Source organism: Hypanus sabinus, chromosome 13, assembly GCF_030144855.1.
Source record: "Hypanus sabinus isolate sHypSab1 chromosome 13, sHypSab1.hap1, whole genome shotgun sequence".
Lineage (NCBI taxonomy): Eukaryota > Metazoa > Chordata > Chondrichthyes > Myliobatiformes > Dasyatidae > Hypanus > Hypanus sabinus.
This window is the reverse complement of record NC_082718.1, coordinates 46,004,198-46,027,866: the sequence shown is the minus strand read 5'-3', so window position 1 is coordinate 46,027,866 and position 23,669 is coordinate 46,004,198. Positions and strand designations below refer to the sequence as shown.

The 23,669-nt window shown below is 42.6% G+C and overlaps 1 protein-coding gene across 3 annotated transcripts in view; it reads left to right on the top strand.

Annotated features, from left to right (window-relative positions):
- The first annotated feature begins 524 nt into the window (after positions 1-524).
- The window catches only part of lrrk2 (leucine-rich repeat kinase 2), a 137,254-nt gene continuing 114,109 nt past the window's right edge, over positions 525-23,669 (top strand). The window contains exons 1-4 of one of the 3 annotated variants that reach the window (XM_059987538.1): positions 525-898; positions 999-1,084; positions 6,101-6,210; positions 10,073-10,161. In XM_059987538.1, coding sequence (XP_059843521.1) covers positions 763-898; positions 999-1,084; positions 6,101-6,210; positions 10,073-10,161 — 421 coding nt within the window. In that variant the 5' untranslated portion in view covers positions 525-762. The remainder of the gene's footprint in view (positions 899-998; positions 1,085-6,100; positions 6,211-10,072; positions 10,162-23,669) is intronic. The other 2 variants (XM_059987539.1, XM_059987540.1) reach the window with 2 other exon arrangements.

The following is a 23,669-nucleotide window of genomic DNA, read 5'->3' as shown; positions in this document are numbered from 1 at the left end:
AAAAACGAAAGAACCGATTTTGAAACATTACTAAGCCTTCATGATATTTCTCAAAGGACAGATCGGCCTTCGCTACCTTATGAATAGCAGCATCCTTCAAAGTGAATTTGGGCTGTAGAACATCAGGCGGCAGTATATGATTAATCCATTGAGCAAGCAACTTTGGAAATGCATCCCACGTTAAACTATGAGCAAAGTAATTTGTTTTGATATTTGTAAATTGAGGAGTAATGTGACGAATTCGCAGCAGAAGTGAACCACGTTCAATATAATATTCAGTGACTCCTCATAGTCACAGGCGACAAGTCACCGTCAGTCTTTAGTAATTTGCCAATTTTGCTTTCGTCGCGGAGTTGCGGATTTGTTTTCCTCGTTAGCGTTTGACGGCCCTGCCTTGATGTCAACTTTAGATTTCCCAACAACAATGCTGCTGTTGAATTCAGAGACAAATGAAGTGGGGTTTCGCTATTGCTTATGACACATTTACAAGAACGACTGACGTAGCCGTGTTTGTTAGTTTCTGCAGTGCGAAAGCGGAACGCAGCAGCTTAGTGGTGAAGCCTCCGGTCGGAAAGTCCCTCCAGCTGGGACGGAAACTAGTAACTCAACTGTTTTAATTTTGGGCAGCGACTTGAGGCCTGAAAGCTCTAAGTCTGACCATTTGGAAGTAGTGATTGTGACCTTAGAAGCTGCTGCATATTTGAATAGTTTTGCTCTTGTACAAACATGAGAGGCGTGCAATATTGAGATTCTTGACGGGCGATGGCGGACTCGGAACAACTGGAAGAGAAGTTGGAGAAACTTGTTGTTCGACTCCAAAACATAGAACAGGGAAAGCAATTGAATGCTTTACTTCAGATTTTGGATGATTTGATTAATCTCACTACGGAACAAAATGGTAAATAGTGTGAGAATTTCTATATAAATTTCAAATTATTATCGGAACATGGGTCATTCATGTTTTTACACCCAACTCTCGTTATTTGTATTTTAAATAGCTACAAGTTTATTCGAAAATAAAAACGTACATATGCCGCTGTTGGTCGTACTGGAATCCTTTGTTGATGTACCCAGTATTCAACAGGTAGGCTGAGACATCGTATTTCAAATTATGGCATATTTTCGGTGTGCGACATTTAAAAGTACAATGGAATGATTCGTGTTAGTGTATAATTCATGTTTTTCAGTTTTGTTCACTATCCAGTGCTAATGTGTGAGTTTTAAAATTATCTCTGCTATTTTTCCTGTTTTAAAGAGCCAAACTTTTTTTTCTGTGGGCGTAATTTTGGAGATTCAAACGAGAGGACATGATTTGAGAGTTAGGGGGCAGAAGTTTAAGGGAAACACGAGGGGGTATTTCTTTACTCAGAGAATGATAGCTGTGTGGAATGAGCTTCCTGTAGAAGTAGTAGAGGCCAGTTCAGTTGTGTCATTTAAGGTAAAATTGGATAGGTATATGGACAGGAAAGGAGTGGGGGGTTATGGGCTGAGTGCGGGTAGGTGGGACTAGGTGAGATTAAGAGTTCGGCACGGACTAGGAGGGCCGAGATGGCCTGTTTCCGTGCTGTGATTGTTATATGGTTATATGGTAACGTTAATTTATGAGGTAATGTAAATAATTTTGGCTTGTCAATCGTGCACCTCGCTGTTCTTCTTTTCACTGAACACCTCTTGAAAGCTTGACCAGAATTTTCCACGAGCATGTCTTATAATAGAATCTCATGTCAGCAAAGTAGTCTTTACTTATTACAGAACTTAATTATATTGGTCATTAGCACTGATAATCACAACAACTAATTCTGAGAATACTGAGTTTTGCAGCCATATTACCTTAAATTGACCTTAAATGCCCATTTGGAGTTTTGCCAGAGCATGTTATCATGTGACATATTACATAACCAAATTGTCAGAGAACCTGCAGTCTACTTTTTTTTATTTCATTGTGAACACCTAAGGAATTTTGTTGGTCCTATTCAATATGCAGAATTAGGGGGAAAAAAAGGAAAGTTGATTTTTTTGGCCTGTAAAAATAGATAATTTTTTCAAATGATTTGTCTCTCATTAATTCAGAGGGTCATGTGTAATCATTCTGTTTATGTATGTCCTATTTTCCTTTTCTTGACAAAAATATGATGGAGTTGAATTAAAATTAACAACTGAGTGAGCATCCTTTGCAACTATTAAAATCCAAATTGCCATCCTTTGTAAAAATCTTGCCTGGGTTTGTGCATGCAATTTTTGGACCTTTGATCCTTTGTCTTACTTTCCAACTGCTACAAAGTGTTTTAATCTAATACTGAAGTTCTTAAAAGGTTTGATCAAATCATCCTTCTACTTCCTAAATCTCAAGGGAAGCTGTCTTCATTGATTCTTTTGATTTAAGTTTTGAAGGAAAAAAGTATAATTCAAGTAAATTTGAATTGTACTCACACCGAAGGCTAATTATTTTTTTGGGAGCATCATCACTGGAAAGACTGGAGCTGTTCATGAGGGTGGTTCATCACTACCTCTTAAGGTGCAGTCTAGGCATAATCAATAAATCCAATTTGGCAAAAGTAATTTAAATAAACTTTTCTTATTAATTTAACACTGTTTTACAAATATCTTTGCTTTCACAAAATGCTTGATACAGGTGAGATAAAATTTAGCACTTGCATTCACTCCTACCAAAATATTCTTTTTGCTCCTTTGCAGTTGGAAGAATTTTAAGATTCTGAAAGTTCTTTTAAGTCATGTTTTATATTGATGCTTATCATTAAAGTGGCTGAGAATACTTGTTCTTAATGCCTTTACATACCACAATTATACAACTGCAGTGTGACTGCAATCTACATAACCCCAAAAGTTGACGTTAACCAGGCCCTTGAAATATTGAATATTGCCCTCACCAAACAAGAAACTACTCAACCCAGTGCATTTCGTATCATAGTTAAGGACTTCAATCAGGCTTGTTAGAAGAAATCTCTGCCCAATTCTCATCAGCATATAACCTAGAGCTCCAGGGATCCCAACACACTCAACCACTACAATTAGGAATGCCTACAGTTCCATGCCTAGACTGCATTTTGAGAAATCTGATCACTTGGCGGTCTGCAAGCCAAGAGCAAGACTGCAGAGATAAGGATAGCAAAGTGGTGGTGGTAGGCAGAGGAAGTAGCTACATGACTGCTTCGAGCTGGTGGACTGGGCCTTGTTCAAGGACTCTGATGAGGATCTGAATAACTACATCATGGTTGTCACAGACTTTATTAAAAAAAAAGTCATACTTGAATGTATCCCCATGAAATTATTCAGAGTCTTTCCCAGCCAGAAGCCCTGGTCAATCCGCAATCTGTTGAGGGGCCAGATCATGGCATTCAGGTCTGTTGACCAAATTTGAGACATTGGGAAGGATGCTCAACAGAAAGAGGCTATTACCTCTTTCAAATGTGGAAACCAAGCAACACAGGTGACACCAACCCTCATGAACTCATACAGCCCTTGATGACCCTGTGATTTCAGTCTCTCAGGCCAATGTGAGAGCATCCTTCAGGAGCGTGAATCCACTGTATCTGGCCCAGAGGGAATACCTGGCTGACCAGCTGGCTGGAGTATGTGCCGATATTGTTAAACCCCTTGCTCTGGCAGTCTGAGGTACCCTACTGCTTCAAGCAGGCGTTAATTTTTCTGGTGCCTATGAAGAACATGAACTATCACTATCATTCAGTAGAACTTGCATTCACTGTGTTGAAGTGCTTTGAAATGCTGGTGATGAAGCATATCAACTTCTTTCTGAGAAGCAATTTGGATCTGCTCCAATCTACCTACTGGCACAACAGGTCCACAGCAAGTACCATTTCATTTGCTCATCACTCAACTGTGGAGCATCTGGATAGCAAAGGTACATGCAGTAGGATGCTCTTTATCAACTACAGCTCAGCCTTCAATACTATCATGCCCTCAAAACTAATCAATAAGCTTCAAGACTTTGTCCTCAATAACTCCTTGTGGAATTGGTTCCTCAATTTCCTCACTTGCAGACCTCAGTCATTTCAGATTTGCAACCATATCACTTCAATCCCCATCAATACAGATGCACCATAAGGTTATGTGCTTAGACCTCTGCACTATTCATTTTATACTTATGATTGCAAGGCTGAGCACAGCTCCAATGCCATATTTAACTTTGCTGATGACACTGCTGTCATTGGCTGAATCAAAGGTGGTGATGAATCAGCAGCTGACTGGAATGAAAATATGAATGAGTGGTGCCACAACAACAACCTCACTCAATATCAGCAAGATCAAGTAGTTATATAACTTAAGGAGGAGGAAACTGGAAATCAATCAATCAAAGCAGAGCAGCTCATCTACTTCCTTAGGAGAGTTTGTGAAGATTTGGCAAGACATCTAAAACCTTGACTAGCTTCTGTAGATGTATGGCGGAGAGTATATTGACTGGCTGCATCATAGCCTGGTATGGAATCAACAATGCACTTGAACAGAAAATCTTACAAACAGTAGTGGATATGACCCAGTCCATCATGGGTGTGGCCCTCCCCACCATCGAGCATATCTGGATGGAGTGTTGTCATGGGAAAGTAGCAGTTATCACCAGGGACCCCACCACCTAGGTCACGCTGTCATCCCACTGTTTCCATCAGGAAGAAGGTACAGAAGCCTCAGGACTCACACTACCAGGTTCAGGAACAGTTATTACCCTTCAACCATCAGGCTCTTAAACCAAAGGGGGTAACCACTTAACCTCACTTTCCCCATCTCTGAAATATTACTGCAATCTATGAACTCACTTTCAAGGACTCTTCATGTCATGTTCTCCGTATTCATTGTTTATTTTTTTATTAATATTATTTGTTTTTGGGTTTGCACAGTTTGCTGTCTTTGCACACTGAAAACCTGGTCTTTCATTGATTCTATAATGGTTATTATTCTATTATGAATTTATTGAGTATGTCCCCAAGAAAATAAATCATAGGGCTGTATATAGTAACATATATGAACATTGATATAAACTTATTTTGAACGTTGATCTTTATAAAATCAATAGCTAAGCCAGGGTCGGAATAATATGTTCTTGGCGTTACACTACAGATAGTTTGTGATTGCAGTGGAATAAATGCAGAGATTAACTACGATGTTGTCTGGGATGCAGTGTTTCAGTTACAAGGAGCGATTGGGTAGACTGGGCTTTATTTTGTTGGAAGTGAGAAAGACCCTAATCGAGGTCTGCAAGATTATGAAGGCATAGACAGTAAGGAGATGTTTTTCCCAAACTAGACTATAAGACATACAGGTATATTTAGGGTCATGGTAAAGTGATTTCAAGGGGATCCAAGAAAGGCCATTTTTTCTCATCCAGAAGATGGTTGGAATCGAAATGCACTGCTTTGGGGGGTGGAGGAGGCTGATACCCTCTCAACATTTTGATTATCCAAGCAAGACAAAACTGTAAACTTTTTGCTGATAAATGAGATTTATATAGAAGGCCATGGTCAGTGTGGACACAGTTAACTGAAGGGCTGTTTTGGCCTTTTTTCCTTGGGAGTGACGGAGGATGAGAGGTGACGTGATAGAGGTGTTCAAGATAATGAGAGGCATTGATCGTGTGGATACTCAGAAGCTTTTTCCCACGGTTGAAATGGCTAGCATGAGAGGGCACAGTTTTAAGGTGCTTGGATGTAGGTACAGAGGAGTTGTCTGAGTAAGTTTTTTATGCAGAGAGTGGTGAGTGCGTGGAATGGGCTGTTGGTGACAATGGTGGAGGTGGATATGATAGGGTCTTTTAAGAGACTCCTGGACTGCTACATGGAGCCAATGAAAATAGAGAGCTATGGATAACCCTAGGGAATTTCTAAGCTAAGGACATGTTTGGCACAGCTTTGTGGCTGTAGGGCTTATATTGTGCTGTAGTTTTCTATGTTTCTATAACACTTTTACCATTGTGGAGTTTTCTCTGTTTCCAAATTACATATTATGTTGTGATTTATGTACTTAAATCAAACTAAGGAAGTTTGGAATTATGCTACAAAAAACTAAGCATAAAAAATTACCTAGATTAACATTGTTATGACTTCACCGAATGTACTTTTATTTTGATCAGACAGGTTGGTCTTTATTCTGTAAACTGGCTCAGCTCTGCCCAGGCACAATTAACAAGTTGGTTGCTCCACAAGATGTGGGAAAGGACTGGGATGTTCTTGGTGTGCACCAGTAAGTATTTTCTCTAATAACATGAGAGGGTAATATCTATATAAAATGATACTCCATGACAGAATTAATAACCACTAGACAACCGGGTGACCTGTTGGGGCACCCTTTGAGGGAAAGGTAGTGCAGTCTAATGTGACCAGAATGAACATTAAATTTCACTGAATGCTATTGATATTGCTTTGCTTTGGAAATTAAAGAAGAAATACTCAGTTTATTAAAGAATAAAGATGCGTAACAAGACAAATATAGCTCCTTGTTTAACGAAGGACACTTTTGATGACAACATTTGTGGTTGATCTGCCACCCTTCAAGAATACTCTAACATTTTCATTTCTTTTCCCCCGGCTTAAAGCCACATACAGCTGAACATGCTGAAATACCACTTTCTCCAGATAAATCAATACATTCTCCATGGTTTGGCCTTGCGCCTTATGTATAGTCATAGCAAAGCATGACTGTATCAGGAACTGGCTCCGCTGAAGAGGGACATCTTCCTCTTCTGATAAACTGAGAGTAATTCTTGGGATCATGACAATGTCATTTTTGAATGCACCAATGTTTATCCTTGCTATGATGAGATTGTCGTGCAGTTCTTCCACCATCATTTGTGTTCCATTGCAAAGCCTTGGTGGATCCAAGTTCCTCATTGAAATGATGGGATGTCCCCTCTTCAATTCAGAGAATTCGACCAAATCAAGGAATTCTGTTGGAAAATGAGTGGCGTTAGCTCCTTAAAGTTATTTGCAAATCACCTCCTTGCTCTTCCAACACAGTGTGCTGTGATCTTGCTTCAGGTTCAGTGCTGTTTGATATAATGACAGTGACTTCATTGGCAATTTGTGCATTAAATCTTCTCTCATGTTCAAATGCCAGTCTCCAGTCGGGATCAATGACAATGAACGCCTCTGGCATGCCTCGTATTAGTTCTTTTGCAAGTCAAAGGGACGCAATGTATGGGTTTTGTTGTTGTAGTAGGTTTTCCGATAATTCAACAATCTCATGTTGAATTCCATCATTCTGTAGTATCCCCATTCTCAATTGTCGAGGTATTGTTGTTGAAATTGGGCATTGTCGTCTTCAGCAACTCTTGCAATAATTACTCTTTGCCACATATTCTCAAGTCGATCTTTCCTTTTCTCCTCTGTCTCTTCCTCTATCCTCCTTCTGTGCCTGCTTTTGTCATTCTGGAGAAGCGCAGCCCTTTCATCCTTTGTCTCTTCATCTCTTCTAACATTTGTTCTTTCTCTCTGATCCTGGAGTCGTGCAGCCCTGGCCTGATCCGATTCTTGTTCTCTCCTCCTCCTGTGCCTATTGTTGTCATTTTGGAGACATGCATACCTCTGTCTCTTCTTTTCTCATCTTTTTTTGTCCCAACTCTTTGATCCTGGAGTTGTGCGGCCCTGGCCTCATTGGATTCTTGTTCTCTCCCTCTCTTTGCCGCTTCCTGACGATGTTTGGCGTAATCTGTTGACCATAATGTCCCCCTTCTCTTTCCATGCGGCATAATTAGGCTGACCATATTTTTTTAACCTTAATGCTGGTTAGAAGATACGAAGCAGTAGCACCAAAGCCTCCAAGATGCTGATTATTCTTCATGATGTGGTTGACGCTCTGCTAAATGGACGTGATATAGTCACCGCTCTCCTTTGACTGCAGCAAAGGGTTTGATGGGTGTCTCGAATTACGTCATTACAATAAGATTTAATTATCTCTTATTGATGGGGGGCAGTTAGATCTGTCCCAATCCTGCACATGCTGATGGTAATTAGCAGATTGTGACTGCTCAAAACAGAGCTGCCCTGCCCTCTTGCTGCAGTTGGTGTCCCGGCTGTGAGCATCATGAGGTGCTGCTGAGTCTGGCCGTGCACATGCTTCGTGATGTCGCATTGCAGTTTCCATGAAAGCTGGAATCAGGTGTGGAAAGCGGGGTCTGTTGACGAGTGATCAATTTTATATGAATATTTATACGAATATAACCCTGTCCTTTGCATGCATTTGGTAAGTTAGTGTATTTTAAGTCCATTTAGTCAAAAAAAGTGCAGATTTAATGCACCGTTTAGGCTAATTTGAGGGCATAAACAGACAAACAGATAAACAGAATGAGAATTTTGTAAGGTACAGATCTTGTAAAAAAAAGTTTGCAGTATGTCATGGGATTTTAATTTTGTATGAGCATTATGGTTTCAGTTCCTTTTTGAATGATACTTTGTGATTTTTAAGATTGATTGAATCAGTAAATTATATAACATGAAATCAAATATGATGACTCTCTAATGGCTACACAGTGGTCACTGAAGTAAATTGATCCACTATAATCAGCTTTCTGTCAAATGCAGTAAGAAAATAAAGTCTGTTTTCCTTATCTCCCCATCTGCAACTCACAGCAATTCAATTTTTTGTGACATGGTACAATACTATTTTGTAACACTTCCTTTCAAGATTCAAGATTTTTTGCTTGGTCTTGCTAGTTTCTTGCTAATGGATTGTTCTGTTCTCCATTAGTTTTTGTCACAGATTGATTTAACTTTTAGTGACTCATTCAATTTTTCTTTGATCTGTTAGTTTAAATCACATCTGCAGATGTTTGCCCAATTTATACTTTATAGAAACCTCATTGTTGATGGTTTCTTCAATTATCTTTGGGTAATTTTATGTTGCTCTTCCTAAAAAAGATAAAAAACTTTATTTCAGCTGACCTGAGCCATGTCATCTCCAGGTTACTTCAGGATTCTGTTCCTGTAAGCTGTTGATAACTGAAGCAGTTGTCAAGTGGGAAATATGGTCACAAACTATGTTCTCAGGTGGTAGAAGATGCCTGTTGCTCCACAGTAACCAGTAAAGCCATATTTATGACGTCCAAATACTTGCTAATGTGTATAAGCTGGAGAGAAGCCGGTATTTGTAAACTGGAGAGGACCTGTATTATGTTTGTTGAATATATGCAACTTCTTCTTTCGTACATATGCGTTTCCTTGTTTGTCAAAATGATTGATTGCCAAATTGAAGCCTCTTTCTGATTTAAATCTGAACTGCTATTTTACTGGCATAGTTGTAAATCAATAATGATAACTAAGCTGTTTGGATGATTTTGCCTGGATTATGAAGAATATTTCCAATTATACATTATTTTATTTACTTTCCATTAATTTCTTTCTCATCATTTTGGAAGATGCTGTTTGGTGAATGTCAGTCTGATATTCTTCTTTAAAGTTATTATAGCCAAGCCATTTTGAATGGGATTTTTAAAATGTCCCTTTTCAATAGAGATTTGATCATTTCCTTGGCTGAAAATAAAATCTCAAAGTGCAGTTTTAAAGATGGATAAGGGAAGTGACATTGGTGTATCCCTCAGTATTTATCTACACTCATCATTAGTGAGGAAATAAAAGATCTGGTCATTATTGTGTTCCTGTTTATATTGGGTTGCTCTCTGCATATTAATTACTTCAATTTCTACATAACAATGGTGGCTGCACTTCATTGACTCCAAAGCATTTTGCAATATCCTAAAATGTACTATGTAAATACAAGTTTATTTTCCTTATTGATAAATGTTCAAACGAAAAAGCAACTTGACTAACCACTCCAAGTTTCCTTGCAGGCATGGAATATCTGGCTGACTTATTATTTCTCTGTCCAGGCCAATGGGTTTTGAAAGCGATTGGCTAACTTGCATCTTCTGGGAATCAAATGGCTTAGTCCTGTCTTCAGTTATCTCGATACCCAGGTTTTGATGGCATTTAATAAAAGAGATAACAAAATGCATTTGAGGCCATTGTTGAAATTGTGCTTTACAAATCAAAAAATATCTCATTACATTTATTTGGTGTCCATTTTCTAACCTTGTGTATGTACATTTTAGTCAGATCCTGAATTTGTTGTGGACTTACAGTTCTGATCCCAGTATTCTGCTGATTGGCCTTGAGGTGTTAATACTCCTTATTCAGTCAGGTATAGTAATTCAAGTTGTTTATTTTATGACTTTGATGTTTTGTTGTTTTGTCAGATCATACAGTTATTAATACAGCATAATTAAATTTGAATTGGCAATATTAATTATCAAATGAAGATTTCCAAAACAAAAGAGGAATTTTGTGAAGTCATGCAGTAAGTTAGGCAAAATGTTGTTACATTTTATGAGCACAGTCTGTAGATGAACTATTAAATTATTTTTGTTCAGAAATTGGAGTAGGGTTAAATCAGGATGTATTGAACTATTTATTGTTCCTCATATTGCTACATAACTGTTTGATAATTCATTCTGCTATGAATTATTTTAGAGTATGATTTTAATTCTCAATATGTCTTTTTAGTCATTAATTAGTATTAGTCTCAATAAAGATGATTATTTCCTGCCAATCATAAAAGTTTAAGTTGCAATTTATTTTTTTCTTAATGATACATTTATGTTTATCCAAAGACTAAATAATTTCTGATCTACCTTATTTACTTGAATATCTATTAATTATTGAATCTCATTGGTTGATTTTTTATTAACAAAAACCCTATTCTGCTTCTTATAAAGCTTATGTTGTTCATCATCGCAAACCAGTACTGTCATTCAACAGGATCATAATAGATTTGTACATCAATTCTGTCTGTTTTTTGATTAATTATTCCTCACAAACGAATAGTGATTATTGTCTTCTAAATTTTAGTTTCATACTTCATTACCATCAGAGGTTCAATTTGTTCAATTTGTGTCATAAGATAAGAACATAAGATTAGCATCTCCATTAGTAAAATAATATGGAAAAAGATAGGTTTGATTTAAGGGTTGAGATTCTAAGTTGAAAGGTCAATTTTGATGAGAAATAATCTGGCAAGTGTGGATTGGGGCAGACTGCTTTCGGGCAAAGATGTATTTGGTAGGTGGGAGACCTTTTAAAAGTGAAATTCTAAGAGTACAAAGCTTGTATGTGGCTGTCAGCGTAAAAGGTAAAGATTACAGGTGCAGGAAACTTGGGTTTTCAAGATATTGAGGCCTTGGTTAAGAAAAAGAAAGGAGGTGCTCAGCAGGTGTAGTCAGAAAGGAACAATGAAGTACTTATGGAGTATAAGAAGTGCAAGTGAATACTTAAATAAATTAGGAGGGTGAATGAAGGCATGAGATTGCCCTAGCAGACAAGGTGAAGGAGAATCCTAAGGGATTCTGCAGATCTATTAACAGCAAAAAAATTGCAAGGAACAAAATTGGTTGTCTACAAGATCAAAATAGTAATCTATGCATGGAGCCAAAAGAAATGGTGGAGGTCTTGTATAGATTTTTTGCATATTATTTGGGAGACAGGCACAAAGTCAATAGAAGTGAGGCAAAGCAGCACCGAGGTTATGGACCCTGTACAAATTACAGTGGATGAGGTTTTTGCTGTCTTGAGGCAAAATAGGGTGGATAAATCCCCAGTGCCTGTCAAGGTGTTTCCTCAGACCCTGTGGGAGGCAATGCAGAAACTGCAAGGGCCCTGGTAGCGATTTTTAAATCATGCTTAGCGACTGATGAAGTACCAGAGGATTGGAGGATAGCAAATATTGTTTTGCTGTTTAAGAACATCCTTAAAAATAAACCAGGAGATTATAGGTCAGTGATCATGACATTAGTAATGGGAAAATTATTGGACGGTATTTTAAGGGACTGGATATATGAGTATTTGGATAAATGGGGACTGGATGGGGATAGTCAGCATGGTTTGTGTGTTAGGTTGTTTCTAACCAATCTAAAAGAGATTTTAAAAGAGGTTCCCAGGAAAGTTGATGAAGGTTAAACAGTTGATGTTGTCTATATGGACTGTAGTAAGGCATTTGACAAGGTCCAACATGGGAAGTTGCTTAAAAAGTTCAGTCGCTTGGGATTCAAGATGAAGTAGGAAATTGGATTAGCATTAGCTTGATGGGAGAACCTAGAAAATGGTAGTAGATAGTTGCCTGTCTGACTGTGACTAGTTGACTGCGAGGGATCTGTTGTTGTTTGTCATCTATATTAATGGTGTAGATGATAATGTAGTTAACTGGATCAGCAAATTTGCGAGGGGCACCAACATTGAGGAAGTAGTGGACAGAGGGATCTGAAGCAGCTGGAAAAATGGGCTGTAATATGGCAGATGGAATTTAATACAGACAAGTGTGAGCTGTTGTATTTTGGTAGGACCAACCTGGGTTGGTCTTACACAATGAGTGATAGGACACTGAGAAATACAGTGGAACCAAGGGATCTGAGAATACAGGTCTGTAATTCATTGAAAGTGGTGTTCAGGGAGATACGGTCATAAAGAAAGCTTTTTGTCAACTGTTGAAACATTTTTTAAAATAATACTTTTCATAAGATTTCAAGGGAAGAATCTGCAGGTGTTGGAAATCCAAGCAAAACACAGAATGCTGGAAGAATTCAGCAGGACAGGCAAAATGGGAATTTTGCTATGGGAAAAAAAGCATAATTGACATTTTAGGCTGAGACTACTTGGCAGGACATTGTGTCTGTTGTTTCATAAGATTTGTACTTTTTAACGAACTCATGTATTTTTCAGTCACTAGGAGAAAGCAGTATGGTAGCTAATGAGTTAACACCTTTTCATTTTTTATTGGCTAAGTATTAGCACATTGGTGAGGCCTAATTAGGAGAACTGTGTACTGTTTTGGTCACCTACAGTACCTACAGGAAAGTTGTGAATAAGGTTGAAAAAGTACAGAGAAAATTTACAAGGATGCTTCTGGGACTGGAGAACCTGGTTAATAGGGAAGGATTGAGAATAAGGACCTCATTCTTTGGAATGTAAAAGATTGAGGGAAGATTTGATAGAGGTATACAAAATTATGAGGGGTATAGATAATGGTAAATGCAAGCAGGTTGGGTGGAATTAGTTAAGTCAAGTCACTTTTATTGCCATAATGTTTTTCAGGACCATGGTGTTACATGACACAGTACAAAAACTAGACTGAACTACGTAGAAAACTACACAGACAAAAAAACACACACAATAACTACACTAGACTACAGACCTACCCAGGACTGCATAAAGTGAACAAGACAGTGCAGGCATTACAATAAATAATAAAGAAGACAATAGGTCATTAAGTTGTCAGTCCAGGCTCTGGGTATTGAGGAGTCTGATAGCTTGTGGGAAGAAACTGTTACATAGTCTGGTCGTGAGAGCCCGAATGCTTCGGTGCCTTTTCCCAGATGACAGGAGGGAGAAGAGATTGTGTGAGGGGTGCATGGGGTCCTTTATAATGCTGTTTCCTTTAAGGATGAAGCATGTAGTGTAAATGTCCGTGATGGCGGGAAGAGAGACCCTGATGATCTTCTCAGCTGACTTCACTATCCGCTGCAGGGTCTTGCAATCTGAGATGGTTCCGAACAAGGCAGTGATGCAGCTGCTCAGGATGCTCTCAATACAACCCCTGTAGAATGTGATGAGGATGGGGGGTGGGAGATGGAATTTCCTCAGCCTTCACAGAAAGTAGAGACGCTGCTGGGCTTTCTTTGCTATGGAGCTGGTGTTGAGGGACCAGGTGACATTCTCCGCCAGGTGAACACCAAGAAATTTGGTGCTCTTAATGATCTCTACCAAGGAGCTGTCGATGTTCAGGGAGTGGTCGCTCCATGCCCTCCTGAAGTCAACAACCATCTCTTTTGTTTTGTTCACATTCAGAGACAGGTTGTTGGCTCTGCAGCAGTCCGTTAGCCACAGCACCTCCTCTCTGTAAGCTGACTCGTCGTTCTTGCTGATGAGACCCACCACAGTCGTGTCATCAGTGAACTTGATGATGTGGTTCGAGCTGTGTGTTGCAGCACAGTTGTGGGTCAGCAGAGTGAACAGCAGTGGACCGAGCACGCAACCCTGGGGGGCCCCCGTGCTCAGTGTGATGGTGTTGGAGATGCTGCTCCCGATCCGGACTGACTGAGGTCTCCCAGTCAGGAAGTCTAGGATCCAGTTGCAGAGGGAGGTGTTCAGGCCCAGTAGGCTCAGCTTTCCAATCAGTTTCTGAGGGATGAATGTGTTGAATGCTGAACTGAAGTCTATGAACAGCATCTGAACGTCTGTGTCTTTTTTGTCCAGGTGGGTTAGGGCCAGGTGGAGGGTGATGAAAATGGCGTTGTCTGTTGAGCGGTTGGGACGGTACGCAAACTGCAGGGCATCCAGTGAGGGGGACAGCAGGGTCTTGATATGCCTCATGACGAGCCTCTCAAAACACTTCATGATGATGGATGTGAGTGCAACGGGACTGTAGTCATTTAGGCAGGATACTGAAGACTTCTTCGGCATGGGGACGATGGTGGCGGCCTTGAAGCACGTTGGAACGGTGTCGCTGCTCAGGGAGACGTTGAAGATGTCAGTGAGAGTATCTGCTAGCTGGTCTGCACATCCTCTGAGCACTCTGCCAGGGATGTTGTCTGGTCCAGCAGCCTTCCGTGGGTTGACCCTGCAAAGGGTTCTTCTCACATGGGCCATGGTAGGATACAACACCTGTTCATTTGTAGGATGGGTGGACTTCCTCGCCAGCACATCATTTTCTGCCTCAAAATGGGCGTAGAAGTTGTTCAACGCATCTGGGAGGGAGGCATCACCCGCCAAGTCAGGTGATGTTGTCCTGTAATTGCTGATGTCCTGGATGCCCTTCCACATGCACTGCATGTTGCCGCTGTCCTGGACGTGGCTATGGATTCGCTGGGTGGGTGCACACTTTGACCCTCTGATGGCCCGGGACAGTTTGGTCCTTGCTGTTGTTAGGGCTGCCTTGTCACCTGCTCTGAAGGCGGAGTCGTGGGACCTCAGCAGCGCACGCACCTCTGCGGTCATCCATGGCTTCTGGTTAGCGCATGCAGTGATGGCTTTGGACAGAGTAACATCATCAATGCATTTGCTGATGTAGCTGGTCACTGATGCTGTGTACTCCTCTAAGTTGATAGAGTCGCCATCAGTTGCAGCCTCCCTGAACATGTGCCAGTCAGTGTGCTCAAAGCAGTTTTGAAGAGCAGAGATAGTTCCTACTGGCCAGGTTTTAATCTGTTTCTGAACTGGTCTGGAGCGCCTGACGAGTGGTCTGTATGCTGGGATTAGCATAACAGAGATGTGGTCTGAGTAACTGAGGTGGGGGCGGGGCTCCACCTGGTACGCGTCGGGGATGTTTGTATAAACTAGGTCCAACGCGTTCTCCCTCCTCATTGCAAAGTCCACATACTGATGGAATTTGGGGAACACCGACTTAAGGTTCGCGTGGTTAAAATCACCAGCGACAATAAACAGACCATCAGGGTGTGCGTTCTGCAGTTCGCTAATAGCCCCGTACAGTTCACAGAGCGCCTCCTTAGCATTAGCGCTGGGGGGAATGTACACACTGAATATAAGGACAGAGGTGAATTTCTGTGGCAAATAAAATGGTCTGCATCTAACAGCCACAAACTCCACTAGCAATGAGCAGTGTCTGGAAACCAGCACAGAGTTCTTACACCATTCTGTATTGATGTAAATACACACACCACCACCGCGAGTCTTACTGGAGAGAGCTGCGTCCCTGTCTGCTCGAAACAAGGCGAGCCTGTCCAGCTGAATGGCGGTCTCCGAAATTCTATCAGTGAGCCATGTCTCTGTAAACACATACGCAGAACAAACTCTGTACTCCCGCCGAGTGTTTTGTTGGAGTCGGATGTAGTCCAACTTATTGTCCAGGGAGTGGACATTGGAGAGCAGAATGGACGGGAGAGCCGTCCGGCTCGGGTTTGCTTTTAGTCTGGCATGGACCTCTGCCTGCCTGCCTCGCTTCTGCTTCCTCGCACATCGCTTGTGACATCTCCATCTCCGGCTACCAGCATCAGGCGAGTTCAAGGAATGTAAGCCCATTCCCCCCAGCAAGCTGAGGTCACGTAATTTGACCAGCAGATCTTCATGAAGGTTTGTTTTTGGCTGATCTCCATATTGTAGTAGTATCTGGGGACGGTAGATAGTTGCTCTGTTATCCCTGTGCCCGACTCAAAAGTTCTGTATTCAAACTTAAATTAGAAAATTAAATTAAAGTAACACCAGGTCTGAAAGGCCGCTGCTGACGTGCTGCGCCGCCTCATGGGAAACTAGAGGTCATTATAACTAGAGGTCATGGTTTAAGACTGAAAGGTGAAAAGTTTAAAGGGAACTTAAGGGGGAACTTCTTCACTCAAGGGTTGTGAGAGTGCAATTAGTGCAAGCAAGCTCAATTTCAAAGTTTAAGCAAAGTTTTGATCAGTACATGGATGGTTGAGGTATGGAGGGCCATGGTCCCAGTGCAAGTTGATGGGACTAGGCTGTTTAAATGGTTTGGCACAGTCTAGATGGGCCAAAGGGCCTGTTTCAGCACTGTGCTTTTCTATGACTATGATTGTAAAGAATCAGGAAAATTGCATTTCGAACAAATTAATGTTTTGAAAGTTGTAGTTATTTACTGAATAATCACTGTGCATTTAGCAGTTGACAAATCTCTCACTAGCATTGTCATTTTCTCTCACTAGCACAGTGCATAAGCATGATGCTGTACTTAACCTCCACCACCACCAAAATGAGAGTCAAGTTGTAAATACTATTATGAACATTGCACTGGTTCACATTTTCTTACACCATAGAAAGAGGTCATGGTGTTCTCCTACACCATTGTCAATCTCACAGACTCTGGAGCTCTCCAATCCTCTGCCACAACTTCATTGTTCGCTTACCTTGCACTGCTCTTTTCTATCACATGCTCATCACCTCCCTCTCGTGACCCTCTTCCTTCTAGGGTCCACTCTCTTCTTCAGCCGTTTACACTTTTCACCTGTCGCCTCCCAGCTTCTCACTTCATCCCACTTCCTCCTCCACCCACCACCTTCCCTCTCAACTGGTTTCACCTCTCATCTGCCAACTCGTACTCCTTCTCTTTCCACCACCTTCTTATTCTGGCTTCTTCCTCTGTCCTTTCCAGTCATGATGAAGGGACTTGCCCCAAAATATTGGACTGTTTACTCCCGCAATAGATGTTATTTGACTGTGGTAAACTATGTATACCTGTCTGGACACGCCCCTCTGCTGACTGCTCCTGTGGCTCCTCCCACAGACCCCTGTATAAAGGCAATTCGGGCACTGCTCCTCCCTCAGTCTTCGAGATGTTGTGCTCCCTTTTGCTGCTAATTAAAGCCTATCGTTCACTTCCAGTCTCCAAGAGTTATTGATGGTGCATCAATTTTATTAACAGCAATTTTAAAACATGGAGAGTATTTTACGACCTGACAGATTGGATCTCGACCCTCAATCTCAGGAAGCCGGCAATGCTTTCAAACTCTGGCTAGCATGCTTCGAATCGTACCTGGAGGAGATTCAAGTGACCGAGCCTGCCACAATGCACCGAGTTCTCCTCTCTAGGGTCAGTCCATGGGACTACTCCATGATTAGGGACCAACCGAACTATCAGGGTGCACTGGATGCCCTCAAAAGACAATACCTGCAGCCGGTGAACACCGTATACGCAAGACATCGCTTAGCGACATGGCAGCAGCGGGCCGGAGAGTCGAGCACTGAGTTTGTCCGGGCCTTACAGACACTCGTGCGAGCCTGCGATTGCAGGGGGCTGACAGTGGAACAGCATGCGGAGCTCCTAGTAGAGACGTCTTCGTTACGGGGATCAGGTCAGTGTACGTGTGCCAGCGGCTGCTGGAACACGCTGATCTTACCTTACATTCAGCGATCGAGCTGGCCGACACGCTGGAGGCTGCTCTGCAAAACACTGGCGCTGTCCAGGCGTGCGATCTCCCGCCAGCCTCATGGATGCCGCAGACCCCGCAACCCACCGGCAAATCAACCTCGACTGCTGCCAGTCGTGAGTCAGTGAAGTCCCCGCAACCCGCCGGCACGTTAACCACGGCCGCTGCCAGTCGCAAGTCCACGAAGTGTTACTTCTGCGGACTCGAGAAGCTCCCCCAAAAACGCTGCCCGGCCCGAGAAGCTACCTGCTCCAGCTGTGGAAAGAAGGGCCACTTCGCCAAGGCCTGTAAGTCCAAACTGCGAGCTTAGTCGAGCAGTGCCACGTGCGAGGCATAGGGGTCACCATCTTGCCTCCCTGCAGTGTGTGTGGCATGGGGCGGCCATCTTTGTCGGGTGCTTACCGGGCACCAAGACAGCGATTTAACCCTGGCCTCCGTGACCTTTGACCAAAGCGCTCCACACCAGCTTGCTAGGTCAATGATGGACATCCTGGTGAAGGGGCACAGGTCTAGCTGACTGTTTGACACGGGCGGCACTGAGGGTTTTATTCACCCGGACACGGTGCAACGCTGCGGACTTGTGACACGGCCAGTGAGCCAGAGGGTCACCATGGCTTCTGGGTTGCATACAACAGACATCCGGAGGGTTTGTGTAGTGACACTAGTGGTGCAGGGCACAGAGTATCAGGACTTTGACTTACCGGTCATGCCTCAACTGTGTGCCCCTGTGCTATTGGGGCTCAACTTCCAGAGCCACTTGAAAAGTGTGACAATGGAGTAAGACGGGCCTCTCCCACCAATCACTGTCAGAAATCCTCAGTTCTGTGGGAATTCATCACATACTCTGCTACTGACCATCTGTGGTCACGACTGGCAGGATCACGACACCAACCTCCACCAATTTTTCCAAGCGGCCAAAGCTCTTAACCTTACCTATAACGGGGACAAGTGTGTGTTTGGAACCACCTGACTTGCTATCCTTGGGTATGTCATGGAGAACGGGGTCATTGGCCCTGACCCCGACCGTATGCACCCCCTGTTGGAACTCCCTCTTCCCAACACCCTCAGAACCCTCAAACAGTGCCTGGGATTCTTTTCCTATTACGCCCAATGGGTACCTCACTATACAGACAAGGCCCGCTCCCTGGTCAAGTCCACCACATCTCCCCTCTGGCCACTGGGAGATCCTGTTTTCTCTGGCGGATTGAGCATAGGTGTTCAGCGAAACGATCTCCCAGTCTGTGTTGGGTCTCATCAATTGGATCTCCCAGTGGCCACATATTTTAATTCCACGTCCCATTCCCATTCTGATATGTCTATCCATGGCCTCTATTGTCAAAATGAATCCAAACTCAGGTTGGAGGAACAACACCTTATATACCGGCTGGGTCGCCTCCAATCTGATGGTCTGAACATTGACTTCTCTAACTTCCATTAATACCCCTCCTTACCCCATCCCTGACATATTTAGTTTTTGCCTGTTCTCCATCTCCCTCTGGTGCTCCCCCCCCTTCTTTCTCCCGAGGCCTCCCGTCCCATGATCCTTTCCCTTCTCAAGCTCTGTATCACTTTCGCCAATCACCTTTCCAGCTCTTAGCTTCATCCCACCCCCTCTGGTCTTCTCCTATCATTTCGCATTTCCCCCTCCCCCACTACTTTCAAATCTCTTAGTATCTTTCCTTTCAGTTAGTCCTGACAAAGGGTCTTGGCCCGAAACGTCGACAGTGCTTCTCCTTACAGATGCTGCCTGGCCTGCTGTGTTCCACCAGCATTTTGTGCGTGCTGTTTGAATTTCCAGCATCTGCTGATTTCCTCGTGTTTGCTTCCAACATGCAAAACTATTTTATCAGTTTTAATGAGCCTGGTTCAGTGGGGCTACGGTGCTGCTTACACTCAAGTTCCTGGAGTCACTTCCTTTGGAATTCAGAACATTAATGAATTGTTATTTTAACTCCGACTGCTTTGAACATAATTAATCCAAAATGGATTCTCCATGTTAAGTTAGCAGTTTTGGTTACTTATGGCTTCTGTAAAGGTGACAGGTGAATTTTTCTCTGTATGAGAACGTTGTTGAACATTAGATGCAGGGGCATTTTTCGGATGTGGGAATTTAAATAACATACAGAAGCCATTTAATTTTTATTATAGTTTTGTGTGTAGAGTTTGACATATAGATAAGTTACTCTCTGTTTAGTGTCCATCATATAATGTGCTTACATTTCTAAAAGTATAATGAATAATTGCATAAAAATGTCAGGACTATGATCTGCAGATTGAAAGCATAGAAACATAGAAAACCTTCAGCACAATACAGGCCCTTCGGCCCAGAAAACTGTGCCGAACATATCCCTACCTTAGAAATTACTTGGGTTACCCATAGCCCTCTATTTTTCAAAGCTCCATATACCTTTCCAAAAGTCTCTTAAAAGACCCTATCGTATTCTCCTCCACCACTGCCGCCGGCAGCCCACTCCACGCATTTGCTACTCTCTGCATAAAAAAACTTACCCCTGACATCTCCACTGTACTTACTCCCAAGCACCTTAAACCTGTGTTCTCTTGAGGCAACCATTTCAGCCGTGGAGAAAAAGCCTCTGACTATCCACACAATCAATGCCTCTCATCATCTTGTACACCTCTATCAGGTCGTCGCTCATCCTCTGTCGCTCCAAGGGATAAAAGGCCGAGTTCACTCAACCTATTCTCATAAGGCATGCTCCCCAATCCAGGCAACATCAATGTAAATCTCCTCTGCACCCTTTCTATGGCTTCCACATCCTTCCTGTAGTGAGATGACCAGAACTGAACACAGTACTCCAAGTGGGGTCTGACCAGGGTCCTATATAGCTGCAACTTTACCGCTCAACTCCAAAATTCAATTCCACGATTGATGAAAGCCAATACATCATATGGCTTCTTAACCACAGAGTCAACCTGTGCAACTGCTTTGAGTGTCCTATGGACTCGGACCCCAAGATCCCTCTGATCCTCCACACTGCCAAGAGTCTTTTCATTAATACTATATTCTGCCATCATATTTGACATACCAAAATGAACCACTTCACACTTATCTGGGTTGAACTCCATCTGCCATTTCTCAGCCCAGTTTTGCATCCTATCAATGTCCCGCTTTAACCTCTGACAGCCCACACTATCCACAACACCCCCAACCTTTGTGTCATCAGCAAACTTACTAGCCCATCCGTCCACTTGCTCATCCAGGTAATTTTTAAAAATCACGGAGCGTAAGGGTCCCAGAACAGATCCCTGGTGGCCAACCACCATGCAGAATATGACCCGTCTACAACCACTCTTTGCCTTCTGTGGGCAAGCCAGTTCTGGATCCACAAAGCAATGTCCCCTTGGATCCCATACCTCCTTACTTTCTCAATAAACCTTGCATGGGATACCTTATCAAATGCCTTGCTGAAATCCATATACATTACACCTACTGCTCTTCCTTCTTCAATGTGTTTAGTCACATCCTCAAAAAAATTCAGCCAGGCTCGTAAGGCACGACCTGCCCTTGACAAAGCCATGCTGACTATTCCTAATCATATTATACCTCTCCAAATGTACATAAATCTTGCCTCTCAGGATCTTCTCCATCAACTTACCAACCCCTGAAGTAAGACTCACTGTTCTATAATTTCCTGGGCTATCTCTACTCCCTTTTTTGAATAAGGGAACAACATCTGCAACCCTCCAATCCTCCAGAACCTCTCTCGTCCCCATTAATGATGCAAAGATCATTGCTGGAGGCTGAAGAATCTCCTCCCTTGCCTCCCACATCCAACTTGATGCTTTCCGAAAGCTCCAGCACATCCTCTTTCTTAATAGCTACACGCTACAAGCTTCACAGTCTGTTGCAAGTCATCACTACCATCACCAAGATCCTTCTCCATAGTGAATACAGAAGTAAAGTACTCATTAAGTACCTTTGCTATTTCCTCCGGTTCCATACACACTTTCCCACTGTCACACTTGATAGGTCCTATTCTTTCACGTCTTAGCCACTTACTCTCCACATACTTGTAGAATGCCTTGGGATTTTCCTTAATCCTGCCCACCAAAGCCTTCTCATGGCCCCTTCTAGATCTCCTAATTTCCTTCTTAAGCTCCTTCCTATTAGCCTTATAATCTTTTAGATCTCTAGCATTACCTAGCTCTCTGAATCTTTCCTAAGCTTTCTTTTTCTTCTTGACTAGATTTATTACAGCTTTTGTACACCACGGTTCCTGTACCCTACCATAACTTCCCTATCTTATTGGAATGTACCTTTGCAGAACTCCACACAAATATCCCCTGAATATTTGCCACACTTCTTCTGTACCTTTCCCTGAGAACATCTCTTCCCAATTTAAGCTTCGAAGTTCCTGCCTGATAGCCTCATAATTCCCCTTATTCCAGTTAAATGCTTTTCTAATTTGTCTGTTCCTATCTCTTTCCAATGCTATTGTAAAGGAGATAGAATTATGATCACTATCTCCAAAATGCTCCCCCATTGACACCTGACCAGGTGCATTTCCCAATAGCAAAACAAGTACAGTCTCTCCTCTTGTAGGCTTATCTACATATTGTGTCAAGAAACCTTCCTAAACACACTTAACAAACTCCACCCCATCTAAACCCTTGCTCTAGGTAGATGCCAATCGATATTTGGGAAATTAAAATCTCCCACCACGCCAACTATTATTATTACACCTTTCCAGGATCTGTTTCCCTATCTGTTCCTCGACATCTCTGTTACTATTGGGCAGCCTGTAAAAAACACCCAGTAGAGTTATTGACTCCTTCCTGTTCCTAACCTCCACTCAAAGAGACTCTGTAGACAATCCCTCCATGATGTCCACCTTTTCTGCAACCGTGATACTATCTCTGATCAACAGTGCCCTTTCTTTTGCCTCCCTATCCTTTTTGAAACATCTAAAACACGGCACTTGAAGTAACCATTCCTGTCCCTGAGCCATCCAAATCTCTTTAATGGCCACCACATCACAGCTCCAAGTACTGCTCCACACTCTAAGCTCATCCACTTTGTTCACAATACTCCTTGTGTTAAAGTAGACACATCTTGAACCAGCGGTCTGAGCGCATCCCTTGTCTATCACCTGCCTATCCTTCCTCACACACTGTCTACAAGCTTTCTCTATTTGTGAGCCAACCGCCTCTTCCCCAGTCTCTTCAGTTTGGTTCCCACCTCCCAACAATTCTAGTTTCAACTCTCCCCAGCAGCCTTAGCAAACTGACCCGCCAGGATATTGGTCCCCCTGGGATTTAAGTGCAACCTGTCCTTTTTGTACAGGTCACGCCTGCCCCAAAAGAGGTCCCAATGATTCAGAAATCTGAATCCCTGCCCCCGCTTCAATCCCTCAGCCATGCATTTATTCTCCACCTCATTCTATTCCTATACTCACTGTCATGTGGCACAGCCAGTAATCCCAAGATTACTACCTTTGTGGTCCTGCTTCTCAACTTCCTTCCTAACTCCCTGTAGTCTGTTTTCAGGACCTCTTCCCTTTTCCTACCTATGTCATTGGTACCAATATGTACCACGACCTCTAGCTGTTCTCCCTCCCACTGCAGGATATCGTGGACGTGATCAGAAACATTCCAGACCCTGGCACCTGGGAGGCAAACTGCCAACCGAGTTTCTTTCCTGCATCCACAGAATTGCTTGTTTGACCCCCTAACTATAGAGTCCCCTATCACTACTGTGTTTCTCTTCCTTTCCCTACCCTTCTGAGCCACAGGGCCAGAC